This window comes from Cyclopterus lumpus, chromosome 21, assembly GCF_009769545.1.
Source record: "Cyclopterus lumpus isolate fCycLum1 chromosome 21, fCycLum1.pri, whole genome shotgun sequence".
Lineage (NCBI taxonomy): Eukaryota > Metazoa > Chordata > Actinopteri > Perciformes > Cyclopteridae > Cyclopterus > Cyclopterus lumpus.
This window is the reverse complement of record NC_046986.1, coordinates 4,606,099-4,630,985: the sequence shown is the minus strand read 5'-3', so window position 1 is coordinate 4,630,985 and position 24,887 is coordinate 4,606,099. Positions and strand designations below refer to the sequence as shown.

Below are 24,887 nucleotides of genomic sequence, written 5' to 3'. Positions count from 1 at the left end.
AAACAAAAGTCAATATAAATCTCTGTGTCTAGATCATCTTCTACGAGGACAAGAACTTCTCCGGGCGCTGTGTTGAGTGCAGCGATGACTCTGCGGACCTGACGTGCCTCCTCAAACGCTGCAACTCCATCAGGGTGGAGAGCGGCTGCTTCATGATCTACGACCAGTCCAACTATGATGGGAACCAGTACTGCCTGAGGACAGGAGAGTATGTATAAATATTGTATTAATTTTCACCGTGTTCTCACCAGCGGTATCATCCTGCACGAGCGGATGCAGCTGCTGAAGCCCATCCACCTCTGGTAGTCGGGGTACTCGGCCCTCCTCATGAAGTACTGGTGGCCCATGAAGTTGGGTCGCTCGTAGATCATGAAGCAGCCGCTCTCCACCCTGATGGAGTTGCAGCGGCTGAAGTACGAGTGCATTGTATAAATATTAAGAGTTGGTCTCATTGAGATAAACTGTAGGTGCCATTATATCGTTGCAGAAGAAGAGGTCGCAATGAGATGATTGAAAGAGCGTCGGTCAAACCCAGGCAGCAACTTCCTGTTCTGAAGAGTGCCTTAAAGCTGCATTCTCTATAATGGCCACCGGGGGGCGACTCCTCTGGTTGCAAAAAGAAACCGGATTGTATAGAAGTCTATGAGAAAGATTATTTATGAGACTTTTCATTCCGTAGTGTCAAGACAACATTCGGTAATTATTTCTAGTGTGTGTATTGTAAAGGTCTTATAAATATCCTATATTACTATTGTATGTCAACATTACAGCTACTTTTGTAAATAGCACAACGCATATTGTTTCTGTTTCTCCCTTTCTATTTAAAACCAGGTGCCCGGGTCCTTCAACATGCGCCTGTACCAGCGGACCGAGTTCGGGGGTCAGATGATGGACCTGGCGGACGACTGTCCCAGCGTCTTGGACCGCTTCCACGTCAACGACATCTTCTCCTGCAACGTCACCGACGGCAACTGGCTCTTCTACGAGCACCCCGACTACCGGGGCCGGATGTACCTGATCAGGCCCGGAGACTACATCAGGTTCAGCGAGTGGGGCGGCAGGAGCGCCAAGGTCGGCTCCATCAGGCGCATCCTGGACTACTGATCTGTTTTTCGCAGGATCCCCGGAGCGCCATGGAGGTTTTTGGAAAGGCTTCATGCTCAGATAATGACCCACAAGACTATATGAAAAGTAGAAACTGTTTCATTTGGTAGGATTTTACTTCAAGGATTCAGATACGAATCCTGAAAAGCTTTTAAAACATCAATCAGAATGATAATGGTTGATTCCCTGATGTTGGGCTGGACTCACCGCACACCAAGAGCAACTACAGCAACGTCAAAATGTTCCTCTGGACCTGTAATAACCACTGTAATAAAGCAATTTCAAAATGGAGTCTTCATAGTCCATTCAGTTGTGAGCGGGACCTCAGACATTTAAAAAAAGAGTAATAGATGTATGTAAATCCTTCATATTCACACAAGCATTTATTCTACCTCAGATATTGTGTTATCGCGCATGTCCGTTCCAGAATAAAGAAATAAATAACGAGTCGATAGATTGTACGGATTATCATGTGTCGGCCCCAATAAATATTAATTAAAATCGTGCTGATGCCGTGCAGTCTATCAGTCCATTGTACAGTGGCATTTTCTGGGTTTTGGTGGTGCGTGTGTGTGTGTGTGTGTGTGTGGGGGGGGGGGATTGTGATGAACATGGAGGAAAGAACAATAACTCATCACACATCAAGAGTCATCTATACATAAACAGATTTTTCCCGTCACCCCCCTCCCCCCCTGATCCATCATCACTGTGACATATTTGAATGACAATACTTTGTGCTGCGCAATCACACGGCTGCCTTTTCTTTCTTTTTTTTATAAAGCACAGTGGCTCGGCTCAGGGACGGCACTGACCGCCAATGCAGTCCGACGGCAACATAACCATGGGAAAGGTAAAGCAAAGGCCTTTCCTCCGCACCTGTATTTCACCCGATAATCCTTTGAGTTTTCCGTGCCTCCGCTCGACTAGACGTCTACGGCGCTGTGCTACATCTCATGTGTGTGTGTGTGTGTGTGTGTGTGTGTGCGACGATTGCTTTTCCAGATCATATTTTACGAGGACAGGAACTTCCAGGGGCGCTCTCATGAGTGCAGCAGCGACAGCGCCGACCTCCACTCCTACTTCAACCGGTGCAACTCCATCAGGGTGGAGAGCGGCTGCTTCATGATCTACGAGAGGCCCAACTACACGGGCAACCAGTACTTCATGAGGAGGGGCGAGTACTCCGACAACCAGCGCATGATCGGCATGAACGACTGTGTCAGGTCCTGCCGTATGATCCCCCAGGTAGGCCAGAGAGCCTTCGTGAGATAGACCCCGATAGACCAATTTGATCTCCGTTCTCTTGATGTTAAATGCTGGTTTTCAGTCAGTAGTGAAGTCTCTCGACTAGTGAGACACTTGAAAGCTCCTGAACTCTACCAGCGAGATGTATGATTGCGCTGCACACAGTAACAAGAGAGGTTTTCCATTCTGTCAACCAGCACCGAGGCTCCTACAGGATGAGGCTCTACGAGCGCTCCGACATGTCCGGCCAGATGCACGAGGTGGCGGACGACTGCCCAAACGTCCAGGACCGCCTCAGCATGTCCGACTTCAACTCCTGCAACGTGATGGACGGCCACTGGCTGATGTACGAGCAGCCCAACTACAAGGGCAAGTCGTACTACCTGAGGCCCGGAGAGTACCGGAGGTACAGCGACTGGGGGGGCGTCAGCCCGAGAGTCGGCTCCCTCAGGAGGATCTCTGACTTGAACTGAAGTCCGGCTTCGTTTCAAAGCATCTTTCCCCGAGTTTGACTGTCTGTTTGACCAATAAACCGCTTCATAAAACATTCACGGTTTCTTTTTTCTTCTTCTGTATCTGCTAAGTCCTCTACGGTGGTTTGTTGCTTCACAACTGACGTTTTGAATTCATAATTTCAACAAAGCTTTATTAGCATTTTGTAAAATGTGAGCGCAGAGTTCTTCTTTCAGTTGATTGTTACAGTAGAGACAAAACACTTGTGTCTGGCTCAACTATGTATCCACAGTTAGCGTCTACACTGTCCATTAATCTCTACGCTTCGGCTAAAATACCAAACAATGCACGAGTTGTCCTCTCCCACTCTGTGCCCCCCCACGGTGGGATTAGCTGGTCTCTGTACTGGCAGCATGTATCCATATGATTAGCGTTACACACAACACAGCATGGAAAGAGTAGCAGCACAGAGAGTGAGAGTGAGACGGGAAACAAACGACATGAACGAGTGAGCTGAAAGTCACAAATGAATAGTAAAAGATCAGGTTGCATCTGGTGAAGCAGAAAACAGGCTATGTTGAGTAGAAATGTCCCCTTGCGGGATTAATAAAGTAACTATCTTTTAATAAAGTAACTATCTTTATATAACAAATTATCTTATATATAACAAAATAGTGTATAACAAAAAAACGCTCATAGTTTTACCAAATCTGAAAATACAAATAAATGGACTTCTATAGTGAATGTCAAATAACAACAAGTATGTATTTTATAAATACAGCAATACATTATGAGAATTATACAGATTCACTTTACGGTTGTCTCAATGTTAAGAAATAGAAAAAGAAATGTAGCGTAACACTTAATTCAAAGACAAAAATATATATTCCCACAAATGTACTTTCTGCACACCAGAAATAAACATTAAATGTGATTTGCTTAAAGTATCTCTCACTTTTTACAACTAAATTATAATAATAAACATTGATAACATTTAAATGTACATTTTAGGATTTTCGTAACTTGTACTACATTACAGGGTGAAAGTTGAGTTTGTGACATATTCTCTATAGTCTCTGCAGTTATAAAGTTAATTCAATTATCATGACTCTTTTTACAAGGATAATCCTCAGATACCAAATTGTGATGTCTATAAATATATTCAGTATAGTTGTTAATCTGTATACCACCAAATATTTACCACGACAAAAAAGCCTTCAGGATAAATGTCAATGAATAATTATACACAGTTAAACAATCAATAAACACAACTTACGGTCAGCACACGTCATAAAACAAAATACAAAGTCATTAATTGCTATATCTGGAATACAAATTAAGACCGGACACTAATTTTACAGTGTGATATTATAATATTAAAGGGGGAGTCAAACACGCCTGTGATACATAAAGGGAATTGTAGTCCATCAAGTCAAACCTGTCAGATAATAGAAGAAACATGCTGTATTACACCTGAATCTGGGTGTAAATGTGGTATTAGCTTATTACCTTATTTACACAAGGTAAAAGATAAGTTTATAGTACATTAAAACAATGAAAACCGTCCAGGGACAGCATGGTGTACACTTACTTATTTGCATACCGTGGGGTTGCTCAGGTAGAGCGTATGGGAGAGTGAACAGCTTCCTGCTCTGTTATGCAACATATTTAATGCGAAAGGGCGGTTCCATATTGTTCTGCAGCCATTGTCCTCTGGATGTGTGGATACCATACTAGTCTTTTCCTTTGTCCATGCATGTCAAAAACACCAAACCCGTTAATTATTTATCCTTTTTTTTTCCAAATACAAATCCATACTTCTGACCCAATGTTGTGGTCCAAACAAAAAGGTAAACATGTGCCAGTAGCCTTCAATTACAACTCTGAGAGAATTTGAATAACAATACTTTGTTTGTCAAGAGGTAGTATAAAAAGCCCTGAAAACATGGGGAATCTCTCCAACGGAGACCATGGGCAAGGTACGTACTGGTCTTTTCCCTCTCTGCTCACATTCAGTGTAATTTACCACAAAGCTTTTCAATTTGCTTTCAGTATGTTTAACATTGGACCGAATTCTTATTGTCTATTTTTTGCCGAAGGATGTCAAAAACATTTAAAACATTTTAAAATTTAATCCTCCAACAGATTATCTTTTACGAGGACAAGAACTTCCTGGGTCGGAGCTATGAGTGCAGCAACGACTGCACGGACCTGCACTCGTACTTCAGCCGCTGCAACTCCATCAGGGTGGAGAGCGGCTGCTTCATGATCTACGAGCGACCCAACTTCATGGGCCACCAGTACTTCATGAGGAGGGCCGAGTACCCCGACTACCAGAGGTGGATGGGCTTCAGCAGCTGCATCCGCTCGTGCAGGATGATACCGCTGGTGAGAACACGGTGAAAAAAGGCCTTTGAATTGTTTTCAGCTTTGCTTCTTTTTTTTTTTGCTTTAACAACCTGTAATCGTTTAAAAAGCCGGGAACGGCTTCACGAAAGAGTTCTCGATACCTTTTGTGCTTGACGAGTCTTCAAGACTTTCCTTTGGTCCCGCAGTACCGAGGCTCCTACAGATTGCGCATCTACGAGAAGCCCGACTTCAGCGGTCACGTGATGGAGTTCATGGACGACTGTCCCTGCGTGTCCGACCGGTTCCATCACCGCCACGTCTACTCCAGTAATGTCATGAATGGCTTCTGGATCTTCTACGAGTACCCCAACTACCGCGGCCGACAGTACTTCCTGAGACCCGGGGAGTACAGGAGGTACCGAGACTGGTGCGCCACCTGCGCCATCGTCGGCTCCTTCAGGAGGGTCAATGAATTTTAGTCACTGAGCGGAAAAAAAACCTTGCTTGTAAATATCAAACACTTTGTTAATTAAAGATGTTGAATTTTTAATCTCCCCCTCGTGAATGTGTTTTCATTGGTTTGTCAAAGTGTGGTTCTGAGTACATAAACAGAGACTTGTGAAGGCGATAGGAGGGCCCCCGACAGTTTTAACTGTGTAGTTTGCATGTTGCACTTACTTTGTGATTACTGTGAACAATAGGGCACTCTTTTTAATTGTGTTCACTCCTTAACTATAACAAGAGGAGTGAATTGTCATAACTACTGCAGCCAGTTCAAAAGGAAATAAACTACCCATCAAAATTGACGACTATTTTTTAAAACTCACTTATATTCACTGTTGTACTGTAGAATATTAATTATAAATCATATCACAATATTATATGCTATTCTAAATCCTTACATAATTAGCACACACTGCAGTGCCCCATACTTTATTGGTAATCAAAAAATGTATAAATAAATGACATTAAATTCCTCAAATTTGTATTATTTACATACTGAACTTTATTTATTGTATCTTAAAGTAGAAGTGGCACATTGTCATTTATTGGTCATCGTACCAAATCAAGCGAAACTTAACTCTGACTATGAAGTCATTATGTGCTCATTACCAAATGTGATGTCTCTAAAATTGTTTAAATTATAGAGATAGTTATTTACCATAGTTTACCATGTGTTAGGGAGGGAGACATAATGAGTGAAGGGAAAAGAGTACATAGTTACAGTAACCTGTGTGAATAGTTTTAGGAACAGTTATAACATGAAGGGAGGTCAGTACTTCAAACAAAAGACAGAACAATGACATCCACATTGCAGATTGTTATTCCAGGGATTTGCTGCAGGAATGATTCCTAAAACCGGGCGATGAGTCATTATTTTGCCACACTTGGTTCCCTCGTCTTGAAGTCAATGTTTTTCTTAAATGGCTTTTTGGTTGGATGCCTGAAAAAAGATCTGTTGCAAAAACAAGTTTAAGGGAATTTAACCTTTTGGTCTGCTACATAAATTCATCCCCATTCATGAATTTTCAAGCTTTGATGTTTCTTAAAAAGACGTTTTCTGACAGGTGTCTAAATGAGACGAGTAAACGTCATCACCAGAACACTAGTCCACCTTCAGCTTAGTTGTGGTGTAGTTTGGTTTTAGCCTTTTTTCGAAATTCATAAAAGTGGTGTTTGGTTGTGAAGATTATCTTGCTGAACACAATGTGTAAGTAGAATAAAAGTTTGTTATTTTCTGCAATAGTCCAAAATCCAATGGAAATGTCCTATTCACTTTTTGTTGAGAGAACCAGTCCGATGCAAACTTCCAGGGTGGCCTAAAGATGAACAGAATCCATATTTGAAATGTCAGATTTTTTCTTGCAGAAAATGTAGTTGCCATCCACTTCTCTCCACCTGCTGGTTTATGGTCTTTCTCCCCCTGATCCCAACCTCCCAACTAAATATGGTGTCTGGATCTGTCACTGGCTTCCCACTCGTTGCATTAGTTGTAATGCGTTCAGAGGGGCCTTCAGGTACATCCTATCGTTCAATACTTGCATTTGAGTGTTTTATTATTGAGGATAACCTGCACAAGCCCATTTGGTAATAGAGTTGCATGTCCACTTAACGGCTATTCATAGATTTTAAGTGTCACATGACCGATAAAGGAACAGAAAGGCCAAATTATTGGCCAAGTTTCCATCAAAATGTGCTCTAATCTTTAAATATTTTGTTCAGAAAATTGGCAAAAAAATTAATGAATGTAAAATAATTTCCATTCCCTTGTGTTCAGTGGAATGTTGTAGTTTGGGGGCATTGAAATAAATGGTTGGTGGTGCTAATTCTCCCGGCAGTTACGTCATTAAACACTGCAGAAGAAGAGAGTGCGTCAAGATTAATTAGTTATAAGAGTTTCAGGGAGATCCTAATCGAAGGAAATCAGTATGGGCAAACATGATGGAAATATGGCGTTATGGAAATATGTGTGTTTCATGTATCCGTGTGAGCAAGGTTATGGTCTCCTTCACACATATCTGATGTTTCCGTTTATTCAGTGGACGTTTATGTCGCATACGTCACGATTTAGTGTGTCTCCATTTTGCTTTTGATACACCAACCTTTCCACCTAAGCCAAACAGTAAAAACCTTTTGTAATATATAAACTTTAACCGTTTTTTTAATGCAGAAATTGAAAAATATGCATAAAAGACAATATTCGGTACATTCATATACATTTAAGGTAATCACATAAATGTATCTTCTTGCCTTTAGAACAATTAGTATTAAGAATTAAGAATTAAACTCTCAAACAATAGTTTACTGTGATGAGTTGTTAGTGTGCTGTTTTTCACATTCTCTGTTTTTATGAAAACAATTTGAAGTAATGTGCATCAGTTTGGATAAGTGTAGTTTGTTCATACTACAGTATGAGCAATTCAATCGCTGTATCTTGTTTGGTCATGGGCTTTACAAAATAGCGGTTTACGCTCTCTCAGATTGTTAAATTGCCTTTTAAATACATTTTGTTATTTTTTTAATCCTGTGTTGTTTTAATCAACAACACAGGATTTGTTATCGGTCGACTTTGTGCAAAATTACAATGTCAGTATGTTAAATTCTTTATACTGAATATGTGTTCAGGTTCTGGGTTTCTCGCAGGTTTGTCACAGATGTGGCCCGCTGGCCATTCTTTCCACCAGTGGGGATCTGACCATATGTGGAGAACCTTCTGACTGTAAATGGAACACACACAAAGCTCATGCTTATAATAGACAATGGAGATGACGGCTGCCAGAAATGTATGGATGGGGAACTATTGTTACACATTTATAGACCCCCGTTCAGCAAAAGTCATTCTGCTAATTCATCAGCTTTGGACATTTGAATAACAACACATCATGGTCGCCGGGGTTTTGTATAAAAAGGCCCTGCAGTCATGGAGCTAGCACAGCAAGTTGAACCATCAACTGGGAACCACCTAAACCACCATCATGGGCAAGGTACTGAGAAGTTGTGTTTTCACACCAAAGAAAAACGCGTTTACATCCAAATTTAAGGTACATGCTGATACAAACACTGTCTTAGACGCAATCCTTCCTCTTTTCTCCATTTCAGATTATCTTTTACGAGGAGAAGAACTTCCAGGGCCGCTCTTATGAGTGCATGAGCGACTGCTCCGACATGTCCTCCTACCTGAGCAGGTGCCAGTCCTGCAGGGTGGAGAGCGGCTGCTTCATGGTGTACGAGCGTCCCAACTACATGGGAAGCCAGTTCTTCATGAAGAGGGGCGAGTACCAAGATATGCAGCGCATGATGAGCATGGGAATGATGTTCGACTCCATCAGATCCTGCAGGATGATCCCCTATGTACGAGACCTCATCTACACATCCCTTTCATATTTTATACATTTAAACTTCCCTTTTATAATGTAAGCCCATATTTACATGTTTACTGTATTGTATTACAGCACAAAGGACAGTTCAGGATGAAGATCTACGAGAAGGAGAACTTCGGTGGTCAGAGTCACGAGCTGATGGACGACTGCGACAACATCATGGACCGTTTCCGCATGAACGACTGCCAGTCGAGCAACGTGATGGAGGGCCACTGGCTGATGTACGAGCAGCCCCAGTACAGAGGCAAGCAGATGTACATGAGGCCCGGAGAGTACAGGAGCTTCAGGGACATGGGCATGAGCGGCATGAGGTTCATGAGCATGAGGCGCATCACTGATATGTGCTAGACTTCTGTCTTTGACTTCAGTAAATAAAAACAATGTGTAATTCATACTGTAACTCTGTTGTCAAGCAAGCTTCCTTTATGTGGTTTGTCCTGAGCTGTTGAAATACCTAATCGAATCCCATCACCACATTTCTACACTGAACATTGATAGTTGCTTTTTAAGTTATTCTAACCCTGTTAAAAGCTTGTTTACATCAAAAAAGATATTTACCCTTCAAAAAGTCTCGTAGAATAGTAGTAAAATGGATACAAGATATCAAATTTCACAGATGTGAAGAAACTAAACATTTTAAAACACAAATACAATAAAAGAAATATGAAATAACATATAATAATGGCCATAAAAATGAGAGTGATTACGTTTTTGTTCAAAGATATCAACACTTGGCTAAATACACAACTTCGTATGTCACTAGCACGGTTACCTAAAAACCCAGCCCAGTGTTGCTATGCCTCCAAAAGTCGCTAAATCTAGCAAGAAAGTCGTTAAGTTAGAAACACCGACAGCCCGTCTCTTCAGGCCTTCCACCAAAGCTACTCCCCAAAATGTTCATCATGCCATAAATAACGAACATGGCTATTGTTAGCACTAACGACTGTTAAGCTAGCTGCTTGTGGAGCACTCTGGTGACGCGCAATGAGTGAAGACGGGATTTAATTTATTGATTGTTGTCGGGATGAAAATAATGTAAAGACATGTAACAAATAAGGTTTCTATATTTTGTAATGTTCCCATCTCAGGAAAGAATCCTCCGTTAGCTCAGTCAGGAGAATGAGTTGTTAGCTTATAACAAGCTGGTTAGAATCCTGGGTTTTAATCAGGAGGTTGTTATTAGCTGTTGATTTTATATTATTAATACCTGATATATTCTGTATTGGCTCCAAAATATTTAGGTTTCAGTATATTTTGAGGAAACAGTACGGTTAGCTGACCAACAACAAGCATTTAATATGTTAACGTTGTGAGGGGGCTGCTGTGCTCTTAACCCACGCTGCTCATTTCTCACTACTTGTATAAGTAACTTTGTGTAGTCTGGCTAAGTGTTACTGATACTAGTTGCTGTTTTTCTTTACTGGATCATCAGTCATGTTAATTAACGTTAGCCAACAGACATAAAGTATGAGTTATACACACAAATCTACCTCTTAACGTGAGTTCTACTGTATCTAGCAAGTTGCTTTTTTCTTAGTAATGACAATGTCCATGTATAAGGAACACCGTCAGCAGGAATAATTGCATCATATGTTGATGTTTCGCAACCAAAAAGGTTTCATATCTGCCTCGTACCCGTGTAAAATGTCTGGTTAGGTTTGTGCAATAATACTACTTAATTAGGTAAAAAAAAAAAAAAAGATCAAAGAAGTTAATGTCCCAAAAATCACAATGTAACAATGTAACGTATGAACATAACTGGCATATAAAAATAACTACTGCGCTTAAAAGAATCAAAAGGATCAAAAGGACGACTTTTAGTTTCACAAAGCACACGGAAAGAGGTCTCATGGGTGAAAGTCCTGGGTTTGTTGGATCCATCCAGCACATAGATTTTCTTACTTATTAGTCGTCATACCACGTTACTTTCATACCAACGTAACTTTCAATAACTAAAGTACGACATACTACATTGCTTGATCTGTCATTCAATGCTGTACTCAAAGGTCATCCAGTCGGCGCTGGACTCTTCTACATTTACATTTATTTTCTACATCAAACTGCTGGGGCAATTTTCTTTTACCAAAATAAATGGTTTAGAAAGCTCTAGTGACTCCCACAAAATGTTTATTGTTCTATAAATTAAACTGGAGAATGACAAAAAGACTTCTAGCGAAACAAAAATGGTCGATCTTTTCCCCCATTGTGTGCAACAATGTAACTCTGATGGGTGAGCGTAGAATAAAAACACTGTAATGCAAATCTATTGTTTTGAACGTCAGCCTTTTTGAAAATCTGGATCTAATTGTTTTTACCTCATAACCAGTTTATTATTTAAAAGCTAAAAATGTGTTCTCTCTTCACAACATACATGTGTAAATCAGGAATTACTTTGTGCAGTACATAATCTACAGTATGATGTACACCCAGTGCTAAGAACCATAGGAAATATAAAGTATTCAGATATTACTGTTGCTTTTCATTCATAAATAGTGTGATAGTCATGAAGAAAATGTTATGTTGAGAATCAAATGTAGAAAAACAGGTTCACTTACTTTTATTCACTTTATCAAATGCAATACTTTTTTCTTAAACTATGTTTAAATTCCACTACCTACATTTTTAATTGTGTATGTATCTATCATCACAGTAAATGTTTTTTATTTACTCCAAAAAGAAACCACTATGTACCATTAAGTGTGCACTAAATACTGGTGTAGATATCAAACATTTGTATCATGGTTTTGCTTAACCCAACTAACTTAACAAATTAAAAGTGCTGCCATCTCATGGTGTGCAATGTAGAGACCCTAAAATATAAAACTTTTAAAATACATATTATTCTAGTGTATAGTTTTCCTATGTGTGTCAACTGCTTCCTCGTGAGTTTCAGATCACTTTAATAAAAAGTCTCAGAAGAATTCATTTAAAAGAGAATCACTGGATTTTATTTGAAATCTTGCTTCTATACATTTGTGCTTTAATAACAAGAATCCATGATGCGCTTCATGCTCATGAACTTCATGCCGCTCATGCCCATGTCCCTGAAGCTCCTGTACTCTCCGGGCCTCATGTACATCTGCTTGCCTCTGTACTGGGGCTGCTCGTACATCAGCCAGTGGCCGTCCATCACGTTGCAGGACTGGCAGTCGTTCATGCGGTAACGGTCCATCATGTTGTCACAGTCCTCCATCAGCTCGTGGCTCTGACCACCGAAGTTCTCCCTCTCGTAGATCTTCATCCTGAACTGTCCTCTGTGCTGTAAATTGAAGTGAACATGAAGTTACTGAAATCCTCCTTCAACTAACGTAATAAGGTTACAATGTAATCTAATGTGTAATATCGAATGAACAGGAAATCATGCAGTACCATGGGGATCATGCGGCAAGACCTGATGCAGTCACTCATGCCCATGCGCTGGTAGTCGGAGTACTCGCCCCTCCTGACAAAGTACTGGTTCCCCATGTAGTTGGTGCGGTCGTACACCATGAAGCAGCCGCTCTCCACCTTGCAGGAGTGGCACTTGCTCAGGTGGGAGGCCATGTCGGAGCAGTCGCTGCTGGTCTCATAGGAACGACCCTGGAAGTTCCTGTCCTCGTAGAAGATGATCTGGAATAAAAATAAAACCACAATGATAACAGTGTACTGATTCTATAAACTACTTTATATATATAAATACATATATATATATCGTCAATCTTGATTCAATTAACATTTTTAGAAATCTAAAGCCGTACACACCTTGCCCATGGTCATGGTTACGGTTAGTACGGTGTTGGCTCAAAGGGACTGCACGCTTTTCTCCATGTCCCCCCGTTGCTTTTATACCTGAACTCACAGCCCAGACGATACATGACCCCATTGTTCAAATTCCTGACAGAGCAGTGTGGTGCAGAGCCCCCCCCCCCTCTTGTGTACAGTTCAATTCAAAGTGACCTTCAACAGATCGGGATTTGCGGTGGTTGCATTTGTGAGTTGAGGCCCCCCACGTTGCATTGTCTGTGCTGCTGAACAACAGAGGACGAGTTCCCTCTCCCCCCCCCCCCCCCCTCCCCTCTCCCCCGAACAAACATACTGTACCTTTATTTGAAGGGCTCATTAAATATGTCACCTCTATTCTGATGTTTTTAATGGGTAACATAAAATACACCTGAAGCAGAATAAACTGTACCTTGTTGATTGGATTAAATGTAATTAGTGTATGCCTTTATATCTAAAAACAAGAACATAAGAGCCACATTAAATATTTATTTGATTTCTGAGATTAAACCATACAACAGATTTCAAACAGTCATTACGATCCACCAGGAAATATGTTGTTCCAAATAAAAGTATCTTGTAGCAGATGATGGTTTGTTTTTGTTTTGTATATTAAGATGATATTTTACGTGTTCATGTGATACATATTAGGTTCAATATTTAAGATTAACTTTATGAGTGTTTAACTGCTTTTCAAACATGTAGTATTTATTTAGTTTATTTAGAATGTGTTTAATTAGAATGTTTATTGTTTATTCTGTTAGTTCCATCTAATCTACCACTTCATTTTTAGAATAATGACACTTTATAATGTATTGCATTTGAACGTTTTACCAATTGTCATGTAACGCCAATTTACTTTCGCCAGTAGGTGGCGCTTAGACTATGAGTGAAAATAAACTTGCCGATGTCCGTAGACCGTGACTTGTATCAAGCACGACAAGTTTTGGGCAGATTCGAGCAAGTCCAGTTGAACCAGTAGGTGGCGCTTTGACTATGTTAACATATACATGCGTCATGTGTCTCTATGTGAAGTGTAGACCACGTTGTGTAAATTACATTACATGTGAATCCAATGCGTTTTAGGCCGATTTGCTTGTTTTTTTTGCCAGTCCTGATATGCATGTCAAATTTAACAACTTTTGGGATATGATAAAGCCCCCAAAAGGGTAACATTCCATAGAGAAAATAATAATTCCTCGAAAAACAATAGGTTCCTCTACAACGAAGTCGTCACGAGGACCCTAATAATAATAATAACATTTATATTCACACACAATTTATTCACACCTTTAATTAACTGATGTATTATCAAATTAATTTTAAGGTTCATCCCTTTACAAACAATTAGAGAGTTTGGATAAATAATATCTTGAGAATAATACCACATATGCTGCAGCTCGTGTACTAAGAAAAGAGATCACATTACTCCTGTATTAGTTGCTCTGCACTGGCTCCCTGTAAAATCAAGAAATGTAAAATTCTTCTCCTCACCTACAAAGCCTTGATTGGTGATGCACCATCATATCTTAATGAGCTTGTAGTACCATATTGCCCCACTAGAGAGCTGCGCTCACTAAATGCGGAGCTACTTGTGGTTCATAGAGTCCTAAAAAGTAGGATGGGAGCCAGAGCCTTCAGTTATCAAGCTCCTCTTTTATGGAACCAGCTTCCACTTTCAGTCCGGGAGGCAGACACAGTCACCTCATTCAAGAGTAGACTTAAGACTTTCCTGTTTGATAGTGTTTATAGTTAGGGCTGAATCAGGTTTGCCCTGGTCGAGCCCCTTGATATGCTGCTATAGGCTTATAGGCTGCTGGGGGATGTTTTAGGATACACTGAGCACCTATCTCCTCTGCTCTCTCTTTTTGTCTGAGTTTAACATCAGGAAGTTGCAGGTCATCCATGTTTTTATGTCTTTAAGACATTCTTGAATTTTAGTAAACTGGTTGGTCTCCTCTGGTTTGATCGATAGATATAATTGAGTATCATCTGCATAGCAATGAAAGTTTATGGAGTGTTTCCTGATAATGTTGCCCAAAGGAAGCATATATAAGGTAAATAAAATTGGTCCAAGCACAGAACCTTGTGGAACTCCGTGATTAACGTTGGTGGTCATTGAGGCTTCATCGTTTACAAATACAAACACAGGACTTTCAATGAGGAGACCGGTGTGCGTGTCCCAAAGTGTTGTTTGAGTTGTTTTGAAGGGATATTAGTGATTTGCAGGGTTGCAAAGTTCCGGGAATATTCAAAGTTGGAAACTTTCCATCGGAATAAACGGGAATATACGGGAATATATGGGAATTAACGGGAATTAACAGGAATAAACTGAAAATGTTGGGGTAATTTAACTGTATTTACCTTGTCATAAGCATGCATGCATGAAAACATTTATAATACAACTTTTAAAAATGACATTTTTAACTTTTTTGACATTTTGTGAGTAGAACTTTATTCTTTCATCGAACAACAAAAACATGAATGTTGAATAAAAAAGGTGTATTCCCTATGATCACCACCCCCCAACCCACATTTTTTTCCCTGAATCTAAATGCTTTCTTCCTGGACCTCATCAACGTCCTCCTCACTGCTGTAAAGTTAGTCTACTGTATACAAATAAACTTGGTATTAAAATGAACATGGCTTCAGTTTACCAAGTAATCAATATGCTAGGCAATGACAAACAGTGTTGGGAAAGTTCACTTTCTACATGAACTAGTTCAGTTCATAGTTCACACATTTTAAAATGAACTAGTTCAGTTCTTAGTTCATAATTCAACATTTTGAACTAAGTTCACAGCTCCAAAAAATGGACTAGTTCAGTTATTTTTTTCAATATGTTGCAGCTATAATTGAAATCTCTATTTGTCTGCAATACCGCTCTTGGCCTCTACTCAACTCGGCGCTCTCACACTTGCCGGGCATAGGGCTGAAACGTTCAGACGCAACACTGATGACAAAGACGTTCAAAAACAACAGAACGTTTTATGTTTATGTTTCTGGCAGACAATGTTCCCAACCAGCTGCATTCAGGGTCCAGCTGAGCTAGGCGTGCATAGTCTTGTTCTCAACTACATTTAAGTTCTCTGTTATATGCTTTTGCAAAAAAACTTAGGCACATTTTTTTTTTTCAAAATTCCCGAGCCAAAATTACCGTGGAAACTTTCCGGAAATTTACCGGAAACTTTCCGCCCCTTTGCAACCCTAGTGATTTGCCGTGTTCGCCATAATTACCTCAGTGCTTTTGTTTAAATTCACAACGTCAACCACGTGTACGTTAGAAAGTGACGCCAATGGGTTCGACAAAATCTAGTGAACATCTAGAGAAAAACACAAAGGAGCACTGACAGTAAAACGCTGACAGATTACACATTGAAGAGGTGGCAGTTAATGATACGATATACTTTGTTGTCCCCTTTGGGAAATATGTCTTTTCTGAGGAATATACGCTGCACACCACTCATGGATTATTAATAGTATTGTTAGTAAGATCGGCACACAGTATGTGATATTTCATGTGATAAATAACCTCTTTACTTCTCTAACTTTACCTATTATACTCAAAGCTACTCTGTAACATGTGTAACAACTACAGAATTAGTAATAACTTTTTATACTTTAGTGCTACTTTTTTAACTTAATAATTAATCCTTTTTCTAAAATGCATTTCTTGGTACCGATACAATAACTTAAATTTACAGAAGAGGAATAGAGGTATTTGTCTTCTGATAAACCATTTTATATTACGAATTATATTTATGAATTTTCAAGAACTTCTTTATGAGATTGTTAATGATTGAGCATCCCAGAACCAATCAATATTTGTTCTATTCAAATATTGCATTCAAATAATGCAATACACACAATTAAATCGAATACATTACAATACAATTTTTTACCAACAACGAAGATGATGTACACTGTGTTGAATGTGGAATTTTTTTTATTTTTGAGTTTTGTTTCAAAACATAATTATGTGAAGTTAACAGGAGTCAGTGATGCGTCTGATGGAGCTGAATCTCATTCCATCGTATCCCATGTCCCTGAAGCTCCTGTACTCTCCAGGCCTCATGTACATCTGCTTGCCTCTGTACTGGGGCTGCTCGTACATCAGCCAGTGGCCGTCCATCACGTTGCAGGACTGGCAGTCGGACATGCGGTAGCGGTCCTGGATGTTGTCGCAGTCGTCGTTCAGCTCGTTCATCTGACCGCCGAAGTTCTCCCTCTCGTAGATCCTCACTTTGTAGGACCCTTTGTGCTGTGAAGAGTAGTAAATATGTAGGGATTAGTCATTTTGAAGGAAACTCCCAATTAGAAGTCATTTGAGGTTTGCAGTATTTCTTGATCGTCATACCATGGGGATGTTACGACAAGACCTGATGCAGTCACCGAAACCCATCATGCGCTGGTAGTCGGAGTACTCGCCCCTCTTCATGAAGTACTGGTTCCCCATGTAGTTGGTGCGGTCGTACACCATGAAGCAGCCGCTTTCCACCTTGCAGGAGTGGCACCTGCTCAGGTGGGAGGCCATGTCGGAGCAGTCGCTGCTGGTCTCATAGGAGCGACCCTGGAAGTTCTTGTCCTCGTAGAAGGTGATCTGGAATCCAATAGAGTGACAGCCCAAGTTCAGTGCCACACATTGGGATGGCTGTGTACCACTACCCACCCTGATGCAAACAGCATCGTTATGGAACAATTATCTTAGCGGGGTAACAGTGCCAAAAAGGATGCTTTTCTTTGCACAATACTTTACAACATATAAATACAGCAAAGCAAAGAGTCAGAATAAAAAATTACAAACATTATAAGAGCAACAGTTCTAGCAGAATATCCACGATACACTCACCTTGCCGTGCATGATGGCTGGTACATTGACTGATGCTATAGCAATCCTATCCCGGATTTAAGCCTTTTTTATACCTAACGTGGCATCCAACAATCAATGGCACCATTGTTTAGAAGTCATGAGTCAGCAGCATGCAACGTTAGACCCTCTGTTTGTGAATGCTGTTGGGAAAGGGTTATTATGCATCCTCGCACAGGCCCTATCATTCTAGATCAAATGGCTTCTGTATCTGTCGGTTCAATTTGTGATTAATTCGACTATTACGCAGATTTTTTTTCTTCTTTTTTTAGAAGTAACATACTGGGGGGGGGGGGGGGGACGATTCAAAGTCTGAATCATCTTTAAGGTACAGTCTGGATTTATTATGTTACTACAATTGTTTATGCTGGACAGGCACTAAAAATATGTTTCAAACAATAATGTAACCTTAGACGTCAGTGATCTCAAGTGCTCGTACAAAGGTGCTGGGGCTGTTTTGAAATGTGTGGATGAATTCTATTCATGCAGCAAATACCTGTTTGACTTATGGCAACCTTCATTATTTGTTTAATAATATGTTTTCAGATAGTTTTAGATTTGGAATTGTGTCTACACAACTAACTAATGCATGTTGCATGTTGTTAGCAGCTGTTTACAGAATTACAGTAGTTGATCTGCATCATTTGCAAATGCAATTGCAATAACTTTGTCTATTGCATGGTTGAGTAATTTGAGTGTAGTATGGGGTATCATATTTATACATCACTACAAAGACGGAAACCCAGTAGATAGTGAACTTTACTATACATTGAAATGTATTGTGTGTATTTTTATTTTAGTCAAAGACTCTTTAAACATTGTTTGTACTCTTTACATCATGTAAACTGTTGTTTTTGTTGTAGTTATTGTATTTTATGGAGGCTTCTCGGCCAGGTCTGTCTGGAAACAAGATTTCAATCACAATTAAACTTTGATCTGGTTAAATGAATGAAAATAAAATACAATAATGATATATGACATAATAATTGTAGATAAACAATATTGAATAACAGAGCCTCACTCAAGGCTGAAAACTTCATAAATATCTACAAAATAAAGGTCAGAATCTTACATATTTTGTATATCATATGTAGAAGAAAGAAATTACATTATACACCGTTTTCTTTTTGATTATGTACAACTTCATAACCTGTTTCTCAAACTAAATAATATATTATAATAATTCACATGGTTCTGAAATATTCTGATTTGATTTTTTTTTTTTACATGTTGCAGAATATGCTTGCAGATTTTTTTTGATATAACATTTAATTCTTTACTCTTTATTGATGTATGGTTTTACAATATATTTGGTCAACCATCATTTATTTATTTTCTAAAAAATATTTTTCATGAATATTAGAGTAAATCATTTCATGTAAAGTTGTGTTTGTGCTTGGTTTGGGTACCTCTTTATATTTAGATTCACATTGGTAATAATTTGTAAAACAGGGGAAGAAAAATTCAGAATCTCACGTTTTTCTTTTATCTTTCACATTTTTATTTCAAAAATGAAAATGTCTAGCACATATCAGTGATGCGCCTCATGCTCATGAACCTCATGCCGCTCATGCCCATGTCCCTGAAGCTCCTGTACTCTCCGGGCCTCATGTACATCTGCTTGCCTCTGTACTGGGGCTGCTCGTACATCAGCCAGTGGCCGTCCATCACGTTGCAGGACTGGCAGTCGTTCATGCGGTAACGGTCCATGATGTTGTCACAGTCCTCCATCATCTCGTGACTCTGACCACCAAAGTTCTCCCTCTCGTAGACCTTCATCCTGAACTGTCCTCTGTGCTGTTTTGAAGAAACAAGAACACAAATGTTGATTATTTCAGAGATAAAAAGTTATCACTCAAAGATCTTCTTTCAAGGTCTGTTTTAAACCTACCATGGGGATCATACGGCAAGACCTGATGCAGTCCCTCATTCCCATCATGTTCTGGTAGTCGGAGTACTCGCCCCTCTTCATGAAGTACTGGTTCCCCATGTAGTTGGTGCGGTCGTACACCATGAAGCAGCCACTCTCCACCCTGCAGGACTGGCACCTGCTCAGGTAGGAGGTCATGTCAGAGCAGTCGCTCATGCACTCATAGGAGCGGCCCTGGAAGTTCTTCTCCTCGTAGAAGGTGATCTGGAAACAAGGGATGCATTAGTACATACTTTAGGTTGTCAGTAAAAACATGGACATGATTTGATTTAGCAAGTCTAGTGTTTATTCTGTTTAAAGTGCAAATTGAAATGATCCGGGTGCTTACCTTGCCCATGCTCATGTCAGTGGTGGTCATACTTGTAGATGAGCTGCTGCTGTTGCTACTGCTGTCCAGTTTGGTTTAACCCTTGATTTTATAGCCGACCAAACCCTACAGAGTCAGTGGCCCCCACATTGTTTAATCCCCTGACCCAGCAACATGCACTGTACAGATCACATGACTTTAGAAATGTCACCCCTTTGACCAGGTTACACAGAAAACACAGACGGGCACAGCAATGGATCTTTGTACCCCGTGAATAGTTACAGAGCAGAGTTCGACAAGTTCCACAAAACATAGGAGGGCAGCGTCACTTTTAAACAGAACACTGCATCATAATTGCTGAATCCATGGAACAATTAATTAAAATGTAGGTGGACTGATCTAAATTGTCGGTAAAGGTAAAGTAATCGTTAGCTTGCGCTTGCTGTTGACGGTGTACAAAACTGAATTTTAAGCTCAGTGATTGGATGTGTTTGACCAAAGTGGTTCTCGTGAGTCGTAGGCTGCAAAAACCAACAAGCATAGCATAGTTAAGAGTGTTATTTCATGTCTTGAAATGGTTACTATGTGGCATGACCAACAAACATTAGCGAACCATTAGCTACATCAGTGGTTGACCGCAATTGCCAGATTGCAGATGTTCACTCAGGGTTTGACACTTTTACCTACGGGCATTTATCAGCAACACCAATTATCAGGTTATTTAGCTAATTAATGAATGTGCTTCTCACAGCTGGGAGTCCAGGTAGTAGGGCGTTGACTGCTCTGGATGAGGGCAACGAAGGCTGGGGGTTAGCAGACTGGAAGGCAGGCTCAAAGCTAACAGACCAGGATGCAGAAGTGCAATTAAAGTCCTCATCCCACCCAGGCATCCATCTTTGCAAACCAAAGCCTTGAGGAAACCTCCCAGCATGCCCATGATCAGGCTTCCTCCCTTTCCCCACTCCCGGGTGCCATTTTGGAGACGTAAAAGGTTATCATATGGTCGAGTTGAGAGTGCAGGTAGCAGAGGATGGACCCAAACACAAATGAAACAAACAGACCGGTGATTTTAATACTTTATTGCAATGTTTCTTTAATCATCTTCCAGACAATTGTTTACTTCAGTGGCTATTGCACATTTAAAAAACAATACTTTAGGCAAGTCAAATGTATAAATAACGGAAAAAAACTAAAAGATACAAAACTCCCAAAAACAAAAGAAAGCAGGTGTGGGGTAGTGTAAGATAGGGGGTATTTGGATGGCGATGAGAGAGGAGTACCTATTTATTCCAAGGTCAGGCTGGATTAAAGTCAAATGTTATTTTATCGAGTTTTGGGGGGGATGCCTTATTTCATTGTTTTATGTGAGTGATTATGTCTCTGTGTTAAATGTATTTTTTCCACATCCAGAATCTGTTTTATTGTTGATAGCCATGAATTTAGTTTTGGTTTATTCAACTGTTTCCATGTTCCTGTCACCTGGTTCACGCCGTCACCCGCAATTTGTTAAAGAGATGCCCGTCAGCTGATTTTTCTCTTGTAAGTTAATACCCAAAATACTTTCTAGTTTCAGAGGTTCTTTCTCATCCAAGTCCAATAAGAGTCTCAATATTGGGTATGTGTGTTTAGTTTTCTACTTGTTCCCCACATCTTCTCCAGCAACTAGTCCCTGCTAAGGGGTAACATTTCCCATATTTGTTCGGTGCAATAAAATATTTCATGCTCAATTATAAATCAAATGTTTTTGATTGATTGTGAAGTTTCCACTGAAGGAGTCTTTTCCAATCTTCTGCTGATACGGAACAGGAAGTGGGGCATGTGGTGCGAACCCATTACAAGATGGTCTCTAGTTTAAGTTTGGTTTAATACTTCCGCATTACTAGAACTTTTGAATTATCCTTACTTTTTATTTGTAAAATTCCTGTGTATGTTAATGCATGTACAATTGTTGGACCTTGCTTTGAAAATGTAAATCCCTAATTTGGATTTTATTGTTCAATTTAAGATTTTCCGTAATCTGTCATATTTCAAAATGTTATATACCAAGAATATGTATCCTTTTTTTAAGATCAGTTGTTTGTGCCCTTATGTGTAGGGTTTAAGAATACACATTTCTCATCAGATTAAAAAACCTTTGGTGAAAATGTACTAAATATATCCGATTTATTGACGCATTATATAGCTTTTGTTAAAAAATTTCAGTGAGGCAATATTTAAAACGCAGACATTATTTATTTAGTTGCATTTGATTTATTGATCATTTAGTTGAAGGAATCCATGATGCGCCTCATGCTCATGAACCTCATACCGCTCATGCCCATGTCCCTGAAGCTCCTGTACTCTCCGGGCCTCATGTACATCTGCTTGCCTCTGTACTGGGGCTGCTCGTACATCAGCCAGTGGCCGTCCATCACGTTGCAGGACTGGCAGTCGTTCATGCGGTAACGGTCCATGATGTTGTCACAGTCCTCCATCAGCTCGTGACTCTGACCACCGAAGTTCTCATTCTCGTAGATCTTCATCCTGAACTGTCCTCTGTGCTGTTTTGAATAAACAAGAACATAAATGTTGATTATTTCAGTGATAAAAAGGTATCACTCAAAGATCTTCTTTTGAGGTCTGTTTTAAACCTACCATGGGGATCATACGGCAAGACCTGACACAGTCCCTCATGCCCAGCATGCTCTGGGAGTCGGAGTACTCGCCCCTCTTCATGAAGTACTGGCTTCCCATGTAGTTGGTGCGGTCGTACACCATGAAGCAGCCACTCTCCACCCTGCAGGACTGGCACCTGCTCAGGTAGGAGGTCATGTCAGAGCAGTCGCTCATGCACTCATAGGAGCGGCCCTGGAAGTTCTTCTCCTCGTAGAAGATGATCTGAAAACAAGTGAATTGTAAATGATTAGGAATAAAGTAATTTCTGCTCATTACAAAAATATAGATTTTTAAGTACCTTGCCCCTCATGTTCATGCCGGTGTTACTCATGCTGGCTGTAGAGGTGCTGTGTTGCTCCTGAACTGTGTACCTACCTGGTTTGACCCTTTCCTTTTATACGTGACCAAACGTAAAGAATCAGTGACCCCTCCCCCATCAGAACCCCATTACTCAGCAACTTGCCATTGAAGCCAACTGAATGGAGAGGTTATGTGCATTTGTCAGGGTCTGGGTACCTTGTTGTCCATGACAACGGACACTGCATCTGCAATGCCCCATGAGGTCCTGACAAAAAGATTCCACGTGTTGCCACGATGACCAATAGAAGCACAGAACTGAAAACATGGGGAAGAGGGATGATGTTGGTGTTGCTCAGTGGAACTTTGGAAAGAACGTTAGTTATGTTGTCTTTCTTTTTTTATAGCTTTTCCAATCTCAAGATAGCCAGTATCAAACACACTGCTTCTGACACCATGGTTTGTTTACATTCTCGTTCTCAGAAGTCAGTCCCTAGCACATCTTTCCCTGTGACATCACGCGGCTTGTGAAAGCCAACGTGTGGCCTGTTGTGACCCTCGGTTAAGACTCTCGTTATACCTAAACGGGGCTACAAAACGGCTACTTAAACTGTTTTCGTCACTTCATGATAATCTTAATCGTGTACCAAAACAAATTGTATGCTCAGTCATTGGATCTTTTCTCACCAAAGAGCTGTATGGAGTTGTAGCTGTATAAACTGACAATATATATTGATTACAAGGCATTAGTAGAAAAGTAATTGTATGCTAAGTGGCATTAACAACAACCATTAGCTATGATTAGCTTTATTAAGTGGCTACCTTTAGTTTATTTAACTTCTCATTTACAATATGACAATGTAGATGCCTCTGTGAGAAAAACTGCTTAAATAGCACTCCTAGTGATAGGTATTTTGTATTACAATGTGTTTACATGTTGGAGGGTCAAGTCAAATAAAATACAGTGAAGGTATTGTGCAATTCATGACAATTAAAATAGTCTAAATGTATATGCGATTGTAGTAAATAAAATACACTGAAGGTATTAAGCAGTTATATAAAATGAATAACTGTATGTACTATGTGATTGTAGTCAAATAAAAAACACTGAAGGTATTATGCAATTATATTAAATAAATAACACAATGTATTGTGCAATTGTAGTCAAATAAAATATACTGAAGCTATTATGCAGTTTTATTAAATAAATAACACTGAATGTATTATGCGATTGTGGTAAAAAGCCCAGACAACGACTGAGCAGAACAGGGATTGTTTAAGAAACTTGGGGTGTTGTTCAACCGAATGGTTGTAGGTCATTTAAATCCAAAGCCAAGAGCGGGTTGTTTGACCTAAGGCCTGAGAAATGTTGTATATGTGACTGGGTGTTTGTTTGCTTTTGATATAAAACATTTTTGTTATAACTTGATTTATCTGTTCGCCTCTATTTAGTTGATGGACCTCGCGGTAGGAGGGAGCTCTCCCAGAGGAAGGCCGAACACGAAAAATTGGTGACCCCGAAGTGATTTCTCAACGGAAGCTCAAGGACGGCTGAAAGAGACGAGGCTCGACTAACACTCCCGCGGGTACCCACAAATGTATAAGGCAAGCAGAGCCTTTTTTAAAAGTCTGTATAGGTAGAAATAGGACACTTAGGAGGGTGTTGGAGATCCGCATGATCTCTGTAAGCTGAATCTGTGTTCCAGGAGGATCCTTCAAAAAAAAAAAAAATTGGTAAAACTGCATGGTCAAAGTTAATAAGTGTTAGAAGAAGGAATGTTTTCAAAAATTGGGGTGTTGTTCAACTGAATGACTGTAGGTAATTTGAACCCAAAGCCAAGAGGGGGTTGTATGACCTAAGACCTGAGTAATTTTGTATATGTGACTAGGGTTTGAATGACCGAAACCTAACAGACCTCAGGAGTGATAAAGAACAGAACGAGGTCTTGTCCAATCGCGGGGCTGGAAGAGGTACTGACCATATAGAAAAGAGGAGGACTTTCGAAGGTTGAAAGAGCTGGGACATTTTGCTAATCGGGG

The 24,887-nt window shown here is 40.0% G+C and overlaps 8 protein-coding genes across 8 annotated transcripts; 4 read left to right on the top strand and 4 right to left on the bottom strand.

The window, feature by feature from the left end:
* The first annotated feature begins 369 nt into the window (after positions 1-369).
* On the top strand, positions 370-1,104 carry LOC117750525 (gamma-crystallin S-1-like). Its single transcript, XM_034561782.1, has 2 exons — positions 370-426; positions 832-1,104. Exons 1-2 carry the CDS (start codon positions 370-372, stop codon positions 1,102-1,104), a joined length of 330 nt encoding a protein of 109 aa, XP_034417673.1.
* A 759-nt stretch (positions 1,105-1,863) lies between these two features.
* Positions 1,864-2,822, top strand: LOC117750250 (gamma-crystallin 1-like). Its single transcript, XM_034561377.1, has 3 exons — positions 1,864-1,954; positions 2,107-2,349; positions 2,547-2,822. Exons 1-3 carry the CDS (start codon positions 1,922-1,924, stop codon positions 2,820-2,822), a joined length of 552 nt encoding a protein of 183 aa, XP_034417268.1. The 5' UTR covers positions 1,864-1,921.
* Positions 2,823-4,630: 1,808 nt separating this feature from the next.
* Positions 4,631-5,630, top strand: LOC117750524 (gamma-crystallin M2-like). Its single transcript, XM_034561780.1, has 4 exons — positions 4,631-4,652; positions 4,738-4,781; positions 4,948-5,190; positions 5,358-5,630. The coding sequence occupies exons 1-4, from the start codon at positions 4,631-4,633 to the stop codon at positions 5,628-5,630; spliced, it is 582 nt and encodes a 193-aa protein (XP_034417671.1).
* A 2,997-nt stretch (positions 5,631-8,627) lies between these two features.
* LOC117750251 (gamma-crystallin M1-like) lies at positions 8,628-9,380 on the top strand. Its single transcript, XM_034561378.1, has 3 exons — positions 8,628-8,636; positions 8,752-9,003; positions 9,105-9,380. Exons 1-3 carry the CDS (start codon positions 8,628-8,630, stop codon positions 9,378-9,380), a joined length of 537 nt encoding a protein of 178 aa, XP_034417269.1.
* A 2,632-nt stretch (positions 9,381-12,012) lies between these two features.
* LOC117750252 (gamma-crystallin M3-like) lies at positions 12,013-12,797 on the bottom strand. The gene is made up of 3 exons (XM_034561379.1): positions 12,774-12,797; positions 12,402-12,641; positions 12,013-12,291 (listed from the first exon to the last, which is right to left on the bottom strand). The coding sequence occupies exons 1-3, from the start codon at positions 12,786-12,788 to the stop codon at positions 12,013-12,015; spliced, it is 534 nt and encodes a 177-aa protein (XP_034417270.1). The 5' UTR covers positions 12,789-12,797.
* A 3,979-nt stretch (positions 12,798-16,776) lies between these two features.
* LOC117750325 (gamma-crystallin M3-like) lies at positions 16,777-17,652 on the bottom strand. The gene is made up of 3 exons (XM_034561483.1): positions 17,641-17,652; positions 17,149-17,391; positions 16,777-17,052 (listed from the first exon to the last, which is right to left on the bottom strand). Exons 1-3 carry the CDS (start codon positions 17,650-17,652, stop codon positions 16,777-16,779), a joined length of 531 nt encoding a protein of 176 aa, XP_034417374.1.
* A 1,527-nt stretch (positions 17,653-19,179) lies between these two features.
* On the bottom strand, positions 19,180-19,955 carry LOC117750281 (gamma-crystallin M3-like). Its single transcript, XM_034561429.1, has 3 exons — positions 19,917-19,955; positions 19,550-19,792; positions 19,180-19,455 (listed from the first exon to the last, which is right to left on the bottom strand). The coding sequence occupies exons 1-3, from the start codon at positions 19,944-19,946 to the stop codon at positions 19,180-19,182; spliced, it is 549 nt and encodes a 182-aa protein (XP_034417320.1). The 5' UTR covers positions 19,947-19,955.
* Positions 19,956-22,156: 2,201 nt separating this feature from the next.
* LOC117750310 (gamma-crystallin M3-like) lies at positions 22,157-22,890 on the bottom strand. The gene is made up of 3 exons (XM_034561465.1): positions 22,849-22,890; positions 22,530-22,772; positions 22,157-22,435 (listed from the first exon to the last, which is right to left on the bottom strand). The coding sequence occupies exons 1-3, from the start codon at positions 22,879-22,881 to the stop codon at positions 22,157-22,159; spliced, it is 555 nt and encodes a 184-aa protein (XP_034417356.1). The 5' UTR covers positions 22,882-22,890.
* Between the last annotated feature and the right edge of the window lie 1,997 nt (positions 22,891-24,887).